The following is a 13,100-nucleotide window of genomic DNA, read 5'->3' as shown; positions in this document are numbered from 1 at the left end:
GTCACCGTCCACAACCAGGGGGTCACCGTCCACAACCAGGGGGTCACCGTCCACAACCAGGGGGTCACCGTCCACAACAAGGGGGTCACCGTCCACAACCAGGGGGTCACCGTCCACAACCAGGGGGTCAACGTCCACAGGGACAGATGGCAACGGCCCCCCGAGAACCGCTCCGAGACCGACTCCCAGTCTGGTTCCCAGACCGGCCCCGAGACCCACTCCAGGAACCGCTCTGAGAACCGCTCCCAGACCGGCTCCCAGATCGGCTCCCAGATCGGCTCCCAAACCGGCTCCCAGACCGGCTCCCAGATACCATCAGGCCTGCGCATACATTAAGCTGGACGTGGCACCCGATTGGCCGGTGCCCACCTTGCTGTACATGAACCTCTGCAGCTCCAGCTCGGCGATGCCCAGCTGGCCGTCCTCCTCCGTCAGGCACCAGCTGGCCTGGGCGAAGAAGATCTCTGTGCGCCGCACCACGCTCACGTCCTCCGGGGGCTTCCGCAACTCCAGCTTGTTGGCCCGCTGCAGCTGGAAGTCCTTGAAGCACCTGGGGGCGCACACAGAGGCACGCACACACACACATACATACATGAGGACACGCACACACACACACACACACACACACACACACACACACACACACACACACACACACACACACACACACACACACACACACACACACACACACACACACACACACACACACACACACACTTACACACATGAAGACACTCACACACAGAGGTACGTGCACATGAGGACATGAAGACATGCAGGAAATGGAAGAGCGGAGGACCGCACACACGGTGACACGCACACACACACGAGGACACGCACACACACACGCGAGGACACGCACACACACACGCGAGGACACGCACACACGGAGGCACGCACACACACACACACACACAAGTAAACGGAGGAGCGGAGGAACGCACAGTCTAGGGATGGGCATAATTAATCGATGCTCGATAATCGATCGTTAAGAAATGCGTCGATCAATTTATATTGTTATCGATCAAAAGGACGTTGTGTTGCATACTGTGAGTCTTGAAGCATTTAATTGAATATCACTATGTGGGAGAAATACCACCCTGCCGACTGGTGGAAAGTGAATGGAAGAAGGTTCCTGTCAAAGTTAGCGCGACAATACCTCTGCATCCCCGCAACTTCGGTCCCGTCAGAGCGGGTGTTTTCTGCTGCTGGACTGACAGTTACAAGGCTGCGTTCGCGTCTGACCCGCGAGCATGTTAACATGCTTATATTCCTAAACAAAAATATGTAGGCTGGAGTTATGCTTTGGACAGTAGGGACAGTCACCACCGTATGTGAGTCGCTCTTTTTTTTCTTAATGTGTTGTCTCTCGCTCTGCTTTTCTTTCGGCTTGGTGCCTCTTGGAGTCGTTACATTTTGCCAAAACTGTGATATTTTAGCAACAAGTTCAGCCTTATATATGTTCAATAAGGTAATTCTTTTAGATAGACTAGTTCATGCAATTGTTTGTAAATGGGTGGCTCATCTTTTTGTTGCGAGCCTTTTCCGCGCGCCGGCTGCAGCCTATAGGCATTATATGTCGGCCTTTTTTCCCCTGTTTTTTCAAAACAGTTATACCGTTTAATGCCCACTTTTAGCCTACTGCCTTTGTTTGATTATTGTTGTCCGATAAGTTGGCTACTTATTGTAATTATTGGAATAGGCTACAGATTTAGTCTTGTTGAATCGTTTCCAAACCTTTAAGAGCGCCTGTAGGCGGCTAGGCGCATTGTTCGGACTTTACGAGCGCCGCATATGCCTATAACCTATAATGCCTGTATTTATTATTTTAAAACTGTTAAACAGTTGTAGGTCTCCAAGTTAACTGTATTGTATTAATGTTGGCCCATACATTATTGTTGGAACAAAGATTTCATTGATAAAAACATGCTGCATTTTCTACCAACGGGAATTTCAATATAGCCTAGAAAAAAGTTAATGATTAATCGATAATTGATCGATAACTCTAGCGATGCTCGATCAAGGAAATTTCTTCAAATGCCCATCCCTAACGCACACACAAGGTGACACGCACACACACACACACACACAGAGTCGCGCACACACACACAGACGGAGGCACACACACACCCACACACACAAGGACACAGCAGGACTAGAGCAGCAGCGACGTAGAGAAGAGGAAGTCACGGTGCACGGTGTAGGGACGAGGGCGCACCTGATGAGGATGTTGAGCTCCTCGCTCTTCATCTGCATGTCCGTCTTCTCCTGGTCCAGCTGGTTCTGCAGCCGCAGGTTGACCTCCTGCAGGTCCTCCCCACTCTGCTCCTCGGGCTGGGTCTGCAGACGGGGCGGCGTTCAGACCGGACGGCATTCGGACCGGACTGCGTTCGGACCGGACGGCGTTTGGACCGGACGGCGTTCGGACGGCGCTTTACCCACCGGCGGCCGCTCTGAGCCAATCCACACACAGTCAACGCAAAGACGCCTCGAGAGGGTCCATTCAGGATCACGGGGATTTTGCGCGATTCTACTCGCGAACTAGGCCTGCGCGATAAATCGTTAGTAATCGCGATCTCAAATCGCCTCTGTGTGGATTTAAGTTTTAATTTTTTTTTTTTACAGTCTTCATTTACAGGTGTGTGGAGTTGGTTCTGTATATTTAAAAGGCCAGCATTAAAGACAATGTGCTGCTGTTTTTGATACTGCACTTTAGTCAGTTATAAATGGCCTCAGAAACACACTGTGCTAGAGGTGCCAAAAAACTATGTTTGGTACTGCCATTTTTTTTTTGTGATGGTTCATGTGTGCAATAAAAATTACATTTCGTGAGAAAAAACCTTGGCAGAGAATCGTGATATCAATTCTAAGCTAAAAAATCATGATTCATATTTTTCCCCGAATCGTGCAGGCCTACCAGGGGGAACGGCAACTTGGAGGAGAATGGGATTGTTTCCGTTTGCGGACTCCCAGAGCTCTATATCTATACATAATATAATATACAATATCTCGGCCGAAAGCTGTATGAACCCTCGACTGTGTTTGGTTCCAAGACTTCTCTGGTAGTAGTAAAGACTCGCAGTGGTGGTTATCTCAGCCATGGTTGGGGATGAATTGGCGGGAATAAACGTTGTTGTTCACAAGAGAGCCCCTCCTCCTCCTCTAATAGGCTTCAAAACAGTCACGCGAGTGCTTTAAAGTTCACGCAATCAAACTTGTTTACTCACGTAACACAAATAATCATTACGCTTTTGAGAACAATACCCATTTTCCACCGGCGGGCACGCTTCGGACACCGCACGCCTCAGCCCAGTAGTGAGGGTGAGGTACAGCCCAGCTCAGTTACGGCTCGCGTATCCAACGCAGACAGTGCCCTTATGGTAGGGCGGGGTTTAAGCCGTATGGCGATAGCCACGGCAGCTACGTAAACATCGTGACCCTCTCAGGCGTCTCAGTACCCCAACGGAGGAGTACTGCGAGACGAGTATGGCGCAATACGGCTCAGTCCTGGTCACGGCCGCTTTTGCCGGTTGGAAACGCGACCCGTGCCGCACCTTTGCGGACTGAGCCGACCCGCACCCTCCGGTGGAAATGCGCCACAAGTGTGGCGACGCCAGGCTACGACCAGAGAGGAGGGGAACCTTTGGTGGGGGACCCAGTAGGAGGGTGCCAGGCTGGTCCTCACCCTGATGTTGGAGTAGATCTGCTTCTCCAGGCAGCGGATCAGGGCGACGTGCTGTCGCACCGCCTCCTGCAGGTGGAGGATGCTGCTTCGCTGCTCCTCGGGGTTACTGGAGATCTCCAGCTGGAAGCGCACCCTCTGCTTCTTCTCACTGTGCTCCTGGACACACACACACACACACGCAGGCAGATGAGCACACATATACAGGCAGACACACAAACGGACGCGCGCACACACACACACACACACAAACGCACACACACACACAGATAAGAACACGCCCACACGCATATACACTCGCACTCAACCAGACACGGACACATACACACACACACACACACACACACACACACACACACACACACACACACACACACAAATGAACAGAAACACAAACGGACCCACAGAAACAAAACGGACACACACACACACAAATGGAGACACACAAACGGACGCGCGCACACACACACACACACACACACACACACACACAAACGGACACACACACAGAATCAGCGGCTGTGTCTCTACCTTGCGTTTGGTCTCCACGTGCAGCAGCAGGTTGTTGACGATGTCCAGGATCATGGCGTACTGCACGGGGTTGGTGGAGATCTCCAGCTCGTGGTGGATGAGGGTGAAGGTGTCCACGGCCCCTGGGGGAGGAAGCCCACAGCAGAGCACGGCTGTGTTGAGGAGGTAGCCGGAACTCCTCCTAAACAGGCCCGTAATCTGGGACCCCCACCCCCCAGGACCAGGGACCCCTACCCTCTACGACCAGGGACCCCCACCCTCTACCACCAGGGACCCCCACCCTCTTAGACCAGGGACCCCCACCCCCCAGGACCAGGGACCCCCACCCCCCAGGACCAGGGACCCCCACCCCCCAGGACCAGGGACCTACCGGCCTGCTTCTTGAGCAGGTCCTCCTTCTCGTGCTCGTCGCGGACCTGCGGGGGCTTGATCTGCGTGGCGAGCTCGGGGTCGATGTCGTGGCTGTAGCCGATGTAGTACATGCGGCAGCTGCAGCGCGAGATGATGCGCTGGACCTGCTGCGTGTCGTTCACCTGCGCCGGCTGGTTCCAGTCTGAGGGGGGAATGAGGACCCCTCCGGTTAATTCACTGTGCGCTCATGTTTCAACAGGAGGGCGCTGGTCAGGGATCACCATGTCTGAGATCGTTATGGCTCGTAAACGGTGGGGATTAGACCCCGAAGCCATTTGTTTTGAGAATAATGGCTGGCTGATGAAGTTATTGGCTGGCTAGCCGGCTCAGTCAAAACCCAAATGCCTGCTGCAGCCGCCAAAATTTTCATGGCTACAAATGGCTGAAGCTGCCACACTTCATGTCTATGTTATACTGATTTACTATATCTCAATATTTGGACCATTAAATGCCTTCAGTAAGACCTGGATTGGGCTTCGCGAGGTTTGTTTACCGGCGTTGCTATGGTTACCGGTCTTGCGTGTTCCAACGGTTTATTAGGTTTCTAATAAATCGTTGTCTAATCAATACTTCATTCACATTCGGAGTCAAAGCCCTACTATGTGATAGAATTATTATTTGATGCAAATAAATCTAGCTGGCTCAGGCAAAGCTTATCAGATGGCGGCTTATTTTGGCTTATACAGTTATTGGCTGGCGGCGGCGGAAATTCGAAATGGTGCAAATGGCGGCGTGAGTGAGTGAGTGAGTGAGTGAGTGAGTGAGTGAGTGAGTGAGTGAGTGAGTGAGTGAGTGAGTGAGTGAGTGAGTGAGTGAGTGAGTGAGTGAGTGAGTGAGTGAGTGAGTGAGTGAGTGAGTGAGTGTGTGGTACCTGTGGTGGTGCTGACCATCCCGCCAACAGCCTGTCCGCTCTCCATCAGCTCCAACACCGAGTCCAGGTTCCTCTCCCTGTGCTCCTCGATGTTCTTCACCTGAAAACAAACAGCGCCCGCCGCAGGTCAAACTGGGGACTGCAGCTCCCTTATCAAGGTGACGTTACTCTGGGATACAGCGGACCTACTATAACAGCCGAACCTCTGATCCAGCAGTCCTACTGTGTTATAGCAGAACCTCTGATCCAGCAGTCCTACTGTGTTATAGCAGAACCTGATCCAGCAGTCCTACTGTGTTATAGCAGAACCTCTGACCCAGCAGTCCTACTGTGTTATAGCAGAACCTCTGACCCAGCAGTCCTACTGTGTTATAGCAGAACCTCTGACCCAGCAGTCCTACTGTGTTACGGCAGAACTTCTGATCCAGCAGTCCTACTGTGTGATAGCAGAACCTCTGACCCAGCAGTCCTACTGTGTTACAGCAGAACCTCTGATCCAGAAGTCCTACCGTGTTACGGCAGAACTTCAGACTCTGGCGTCTCGCAGCCCTTTCTAGAGGAAGGGCAGCACACAGCTGGAGGCCTTGTTCCCCATCTCCCCCCCACCCAGCTAGATGGACCCGAGATGGCCTCTGGGGGGGGACCAGGCCCGCCGCCTACCTCCAGCCAGAGCTGCCGGTCCTCCTGCTCCGAGGGGTTGGGCTCCATGGTGGCGAAGTACTGCATGCCGTCCAGCAGGCAGGTCCAGGTGGTCTTCTGCTTCAGCGTGTCGTTGTACCAGGCCGGGTGGTGCTCACACTGCAGCAGCTGGGCCATGGCGGCCGACACCAGCACGCAGCCGGCCGTCTCCGTGCCCCGCAGCATCATCTGGAGCAGGGGGGAGAGGTGGGAAGGAGGGGATGGGGGTCAGGCGTGGGGGAAGAGGTGGGTCACTGCCAGCATCGTTTCTGATTGGATTACGTTCGCTCCCCCCCCCCCCCCCCCCCTACGCTAACAAGGGGCAGTAGTGGCTCAGGAGGTAGAGCGGGTTGACTTGTAACCGGAAGGTTGCTAGTTCGATCACCGGCTCCTCCTAGCCGAGTGTCGAGGTGTCCCTGAGCAAGGCACCTCACCCTAACGAGCTGGCTGACGCGTGGTTGAGGACCCCACCGTCGGTGTGGGTGTGTATGAATGGTGTGTGTGTCGCTTTGGATAGAGCGTTCTCTTATGGAGCTTAAGGTCCGGTATGGTTAGGTGCGGTAGGTGTAGTACGATTAGGTGCGGCTCAGTTATGGCTCACATTTCCACCACTGACAGTACCCTTATGGTAGGGCGGGGTTTAAGCCGGATGGGGATAGCCGCGGCAGCTACGTAAGCATCGTGATATAATAGCAGCCCGACACAGTGTAGCCTGCTAATAAATCCAATGAAAAAGAAGAATGCAACACATTTAACAAAGAGCAACAATGGAGGACGTCCAAGAAGGACGGCAAACTTTTGCGCGACATTTTCAATAAACGAAGATTTCGCCGGGTACTGTGTTTGTTTGTTATTATTCCCCTGTCGCACGGAAGTGACGATTCTGTCGACCAATCAACGGCGGAGGTTACCTGGCAGTTGACCAGCTCGATGAACCAGTTGCGGTTGTAGACGTCGTCGGTCTGCGAGGCGGCGATGCCGCACAGCGGCTCACCGAGCCCGGAGTCCTCCTCCGAGAACACCACAAACTTATCGTTCTCCTCGATCAGCTTCTGCAGCATGGAGGTTCCTGAGGGAGGAGAACCGGACGTTCAGCGAGAACCTGACTGACGGAACATCAGAGGACCTTCAGCTAGAACCTGAAACATCAGAGGACCTTCAGCTAGAACCTGAAACATCAGAGGAACTTCAGCCAGAACCTGAAACCTCAGAGGACTCTCAGCTAGAACCTGACCAATGGAACATTAGTGAACGCAGAGGAGGAGTGATCCGTTAACGCAGTAATTCTCTACCAAACGTGAGGAAGTGGAGACTTATCATCGTATTTAAGTATTATCACTTTAAGTCTTGAACTTCAGTTTTTCATGATTGTGTTTCCGAGTCTGTGCATATTGGCAACCACAGCTAACCTGGACTTCACCTTTGAGGCATTACCTCCAGGATCCCCCGAGATCCCAGATATAATCCTGAAGGATCATCCACCTCAGCCCCGGTGTCCTGGTTTACTTTGAAGTGTTACACACCCAATATAAAAATGCCGTTTCATGCCACCATTAAGAGACGGAAGCAGAGGTGCTGAAGTGCAGAAGTTAATTGGAAGGCTGTAAAGAAATGGCATAGTTCACCTCATGTATGGGTTCCCATAGGCTTAACGATTGTCTCATATATGGGTGAAACTGTGAATAATTGATGGATGAGTTGGTTCATATGACCTACAGCAAAAGAGCTGTCGTGCTCATATTTTCTGTGGAGATTTAATGTCAGAAAGTGAAAAAGGCATTTTTTTGTCTAACGCTGAATCCTACCCTTTCCTCAGTGAGGCTGGGTCTAAGCACACTTCGCTCCCACCTCACTACTTAAACGTGTTCTTCATCACAAGATTAAATCAGGTTAACGACAACCTCACGTAGCCAGAGGTCCCTCCTGGAGGTTCACATGGTGATCGTGTCTGCAGTGTTTGGTCTCACTGGAGCTACATGCTAGCCCCTTTCTGATGAGAGGGAGTCACTTAAAGCTAGCTCAGGGTTCCTATAGGGAATATCCCCGCCTCTACCAGGGGTTGGGGTCCTATAAGACCAGAGACCCCCATCCTCTTAGACCAGGGCCCAATCCTCTATGACCCCCATCCTCTCAGAACAAAGTCCCCATCCTCTGAGACCGAACCCCCCCGCATCCCGACCCCGACCAACCTTCGTTCTGGTTCTTCTCGGCGCGGGCGGGGGCCGTCAGAACGGGCGTGGGGGGGGCCGTGCTGGGGGAGTAGTTGGAGGGCGAGCGCCGGAGCTTCTTGGTCTGCAGCTGGGGGTCGATGCGCAGCCCCTTCAGCGCCTCGGTGGAGAGGTTCCTCTTCAGCACCGCCGCCTTCTTGTAGCCGTCGTACAGGGCGAAGGCGATGTTGCGGTTGGTGGTGGTCCACGATGCCCGCAGGTCCACCAGACGCAGCCGGTGGGTGTAGGAGGCGTTGCCCTCAGCCTTGGAGCTGGGGTCCTGGGGGGGGGGGGAACAATCAACGTGATAAGAGTAAAAACATGGCTCCCGTGCACATGTTCTACCCGCGTTACGATCTTGTCGTTGGGCAGATCATACGTTCCATCTTATTTTGGACATTTTCATTCATTTGAAGTATGGATGTTGTTAGTGGTCAGGTCAGGGCATCTGGCTCATGGATGCCTGCAGGTAGACGGTGGACATTAGGGTTCGTACCCAGAACCTAGGGTGAGTCAAAGCCACAGAGACCCGCGGGCGAGGGGAACCAGTAGCAGTACAATGCCGTCGGGATAGAGGCGAGCAAGACAGCGGCCATCAGTGGCGTTGGGGGAGGGGCTCACAACAGGAGAGCGACCATTAGTGGCGTTGGGGGCGGGGCTCAAAGCAGGAGAGCGAACGTCTGCGACTGCGGTGGGGGTTAGGGTCGGGCTCACCTCCTCCACGCGGTTGCTCTGCCGCTGGTAGCTGAGCGAAGACAGGCTGAGCAGGTGGGTCTTCTTCACCTGGTGGTCGGCCGTCTCGTCCCAGGTAGAGGCCATCAGGTGCACCGTCACCTCCGACAGATCGCTGACCATCTGGGTCACGTTCCACTCCGAGATCAGACGCCTCATCACAGTGCCCGCTGGGGGGGGGGGGGGGGGGGGGGGGGGGGAAGAGACAGGAGCATGTTCAATATGGTGCTGCTCAAAGATAAATGGTCAATGGTAAATGGACTGCATTTATAAAGCGCTTTTCTAACCAGTGGCCCCTCATCAGGCTTTACAATACTGCCTTACATTCACACATTCATTCACACATTCACACACCGATGGCGGTGTCAACCCTGCCAGGTGACAGCCAGCTCGTCGGGAGTAGTCAGGGTGAGGCGTCTCGCTCAGGGACACCTCGACACTCCGCTAGGAGGAGTCGGGGATCGGTCAACCGGCCCTACCTCCTGAGCCACATGTCGATAAGATAGCATGAGAGCCACACCAAGGAACACTGTTGTTTTTTCAGGGAGGGATGAGGCATCTCGCTCAAGAATGGCTTCAGGTAGTCTGCTGTCGCCATTTCAAGCAAATGGCGACAGCAGAGTGCCTTCCAATCCGCCCACAAACCCTGCTCCTATTCTCCCTGCTATCCTCAAACCTCTCCCTTGATCTCCCCTGAGTCGAGTCCCCGGTGGTTCCAGTGTGTCCTACCCTGTGGGATGAGCCTCTGGGCCCCTCGGGGGAAGACGTGGCCCTTCCTGCACTCCACCTGGATGCCCCTCTGCTGGGCGAAGGAGGCCCAGTAGTGGACCTGGAGGGGGAGACACAGAGACATGCGGCTCAGAGGACAGGACACAGCGATATTCATGGAGGGGGAACAGCAGCGACCACAACAGAGCAGAGGAGAGAGAGAGAAAGACATACACACAGATAGATACAGAAAGATGGATTTCTCTTTGTAGAAAAAGGAGAACAATTCTAATTGGAATGCCCACTTTACAGAGAACAGCGCGCGCGAACACGCACACACACACACACTCAAACACACACACACAGTGTGTCTGAAACAGTCAGAAAAACTCGACAAAACGCGAACACAACAAGAAGGCTATACTAACACCGACTCCTTGCCTGACGCAGATCCTACGAAGCCCGCCCATGGGCCCATGGCAGACGACCAGGGGCTGTGAACGAGTGTGGCCCGGTTACCTGTAGCTGTGGGAAGGCGGCGGTGTAGGACATCTGTTTGTAGTGCTGGCCCAGCTTCCTGCGGATGGGCCGCAGGCTGTTGAACAGCTTCCCCCTGCAGATGGGCCGCGACACGCCCGTCCAGGTGGCCCAGAAGTTCTGCATCCAGCGCAGGGTGCTGCTGTAGAACAGCATCCTGGGCTGGCAGGGCTCTGGACGGGGGGGACGCACACAGAGCGGTCACTTAGATGTGGGACTCGGAGCGCTTCACTAAAGTAAAGCACTCTGGCTCGTCCCCGCTCACTCACTATTCATCGGGGGGGTAGTCTCTGTGACGATTGTTGTGCTCAGGACTGCGTAAAAATAGAGAGTAGGAAGTAAACCGTGAAACCATGAAATGCCGGCTCGGCCCGGCATTTCATCTTCCCATTACCTTCACTATGACTACACCCTGATGTTAGTAGTCATGGTGATGGTGATGCTGTTAGTCGTCGTAGTGATGGTGATGATGTTAGTAGTCATAGTGATGGAGAGGATGTTAGTACTTATAGTGATGGTGATGCCGTTAGTCGCCATAGTGATGATTTTCGTAGTCATGGTGATGTGGATGCCGTTAGTCATCATAGTGATGTTTATGCTATTAGTTATCATAGTGATGGTGATGATGTTACTCGTCAAAGTGATGGTGTTAGAAGTCGTAGTGATGTTGATGATGTTGGCTATAGCAGTGATGGTGATGATGTTGGTAGTCATAGTGATGGCCTACCGGTGCCACAGTGCTGGTTGAGGTCCATGGTGATGGACAGGTTGAGGTTCTCCGAGCGGAAGGCACGGTACGAGTCGTGGGGCTGCCCCGAGGTCACGTCCGCCACGTTCTCCGCGCAGCAGAGGGTCACGGCGTAGTGGTCATGGGGGTTGCCATGACAAAGCCACTGGAGGTCGAGGGTCATGCACAGGTTGGGCAGGTGGAGGAAGCAGATGTCGTCATACCTGGAGCGAGAGGAAGGGGGTTATTATCAGGCTCAGTGCCAAGTGGCCGGCACTTAATGTACCCACTTATTGTATGTTGTGCGTCCTGGCACTTAATGAACACACTTATTGTATGTTGTGCGTCCTGGCACTTAATGAACACACTTATTGTATGTTGTGCGTCCTGGCACTTAATGAACACACTTATTGTATGTTGTGCGTCCTGGCACTTAATGAACACACTTATTGTATGTTGTGCGTCCTGGCACTTAATGAACACACTTATTGTATGTTGTGCATCCTGGCACTTAATGTACGCACTTGTTGTTGTATTTTGTACATCCTTGCACTTCAAAATAGTACTTAGCATTGTGTAGGATCTTATCCTAGCTATCTTTGTATATGGTAAAACAAAGATAGCATCCTTACTGTACCGACAGCGATCTATTGTTGTTTCTCTTTCTTCTGACAAATGCACTTATTGTGAATCGCTGTGGATAAAAGCCTCTGCTAAATGCCCTGAATGTAAAATATTAATGTAAATGCGTGAGATTCTGGTTATTTTAGGACAGCAGGAACGGCTTCCTCTACTTACTTTGAGGCCGTTCTGACGTTTACGTCCATGTCTCCTTTGAAGACAAACTGGCCTGGGTTCCAGTCGTAGTTCACCTTGTTCCACTCCCAGTGCAGGTTCTCTATCGTGTTGTACGGGTCCTGGGTTAGAAGAACGAAGAATCGAGTTTACTGCGGGAAATGTGGAAGAAAGTCAGGACCATTCCTAAACTCCGAAACATTTGATTTTGTTAGAGCTAGAGTTGTTCCGATACCGATACCAGAATCGGAAATTCCCACGATACTGCCTTTTAGAAACTATCGGGTATTGGCGAGTACGCATGTCTATGCGTCGATCCGATACCATCACATGACATTACTACACAGGCAAAGAAGATAAAACACTATGGTGATATGCTCGTTATAGCGGTCAGAGTTGGAAAGTCGGAATGGGAAACACGTCATCCTGACCTAGGTTCGCTCCATTAGCGACCCCTACTGGTTGTATATAATACGCAAATATGCATACTGGGCCTCAGCAATAAAAAGGTTGAGGAACCCTGAGCTAGAGGACTTCAGGCAGTCAGTCAGTCAGTCGGAGCAGCACCTCGGTGGCCAGCTGGTGCAGGTTGGCGTGGTCGATGTCCATCACGAAGCGCCCGTGCAGCAGCAGGCGGCTCTTGTCCCACCAGGCCAGCTGAGGCGAGGGGTCCACGGAGGCCTTGGTCAGCAGGTCCGCCACCTGGCCAATCAGAGTCCAGGCCGGGTCCCAGCAGGGCCCCCACACGATGGTGTACAGAGAGATGGTGGCTGCGGAGAAAAACGATCCCCGTCAGCACTTACTAGAGAACCATAGCACATTGGACTCATAGAGCGCTTTCCTAAATACTCAAAGACGCTTAACCGAGTGAACACAAATCAAAACCAGTTCATAAGAACGGATATAATTAGAAAGATATAAAGGGAGGAATGGGAGAGAGGGAAGGAGGTTATGTGGTGAAAGCAATCTTAATGGGTGGGTTTTGAGGGCCTGTTTAGATGAAGGGAGTGCGTTGGTCTGTCGGGATCTGGTTGTGGCTGGGGAGGGAGCTCCAGAGGGAGGTTGCGGCCCATGAGAGGGCCCCGTCACCCCAGGTCCGTAGCTTGGCCCTGGGGGTTCTGTGTGTGGTCGTGTCCGTAGACCTGAGGCAGCGGGTAGGAGTGTGATGGAGGAGGAGCCTGAACACCTTCCTGGTGCAGCCCATGAGGAGCTCAGGTG

At 52.9% G+C, this 13,100-nt stretch overlaps 1 protein-coding gene across 2 annotated transcripts in view; it reads right to left on the bottom strand.

Annotated features, from left to right (window-relative positions):
- Positions 1-13,100, bottom strand: part of LOC130405961 (bridge-like lipid transfer protein family member 2) — a 31,819-nt gene that overhangs the window by 6,040 nt on the left and 12,679 nt on the right. For both annotated transcript variants that reach the window (XM_056611302.1, XM_056611303.1), the window contains exons 19-33: positions 12,450-12,652; positions 11,886-12,004; positions 11,088-11,311; positions 10,343-10,533; positions 9,845-9,944; positions 9,098-9,285; positions 8,366-8,663; positions 7,088-7,245; positions 6,159-6,365; positions 5,499-5,598; positions 4,587-4,769; positions 4,217-4,338; positions 3,689-3,844; positions 2,222-2,343; positions 370-550 (exon numbers count right to left, since the gene is read on the bottom strand). In XM_056611302.1, coding sequence (XP_056467277.1) covers positions 370-550; positions 2,222-2,343; positions 3,689-3,844; positions 4,217-4,338; positions 4,587-4,769; positions 5,499-5,598; positions 6,159-6,365; positions 7,088-7,245; positions 8,366-8,663; positions 9,098-9,285; positions 9,845-9,944; positions 10,343-10,533; positions 11,088-11,311; positions 11,886-12,004; positions 12,450-12,652 — 2,552 coding nt within the window. The remainder of the gene's footprint in view (positions 1-369; positions 551-2,221; positions 2,344-3,688; positions 3,845-4,216; positions 4,339-4,586; positions 4,770-5,498; positions 5,599-6,158; positions 6,366-7,087; positions 7,246-8,365; positions 8,664-9,097; positions 9,286-9,844; positions 9,945-10,342; positions 10,534-11,087; positions 11,312-11,885; positions 12,005-12,449; positions 12,653-13,100) is intronic.

Source organism: Gadus chalcogrammus, chromosome 16, assembly GCF_026213295.1.
Source record: "Gadus chalcogrammus isolate NIFS_2021 chromosome 16, NIFS_Gcha_1.0, whole genome shotgun sequence".
NCBI lineage: Eukaryota > Metazoa > Chordata > Actinopteri > Gadiformes > Gadidae > Gadus > Gadus chalcogrammus.
This window is presented reverse-complemented; position numbering and strand designations above follow the sequence as displayed.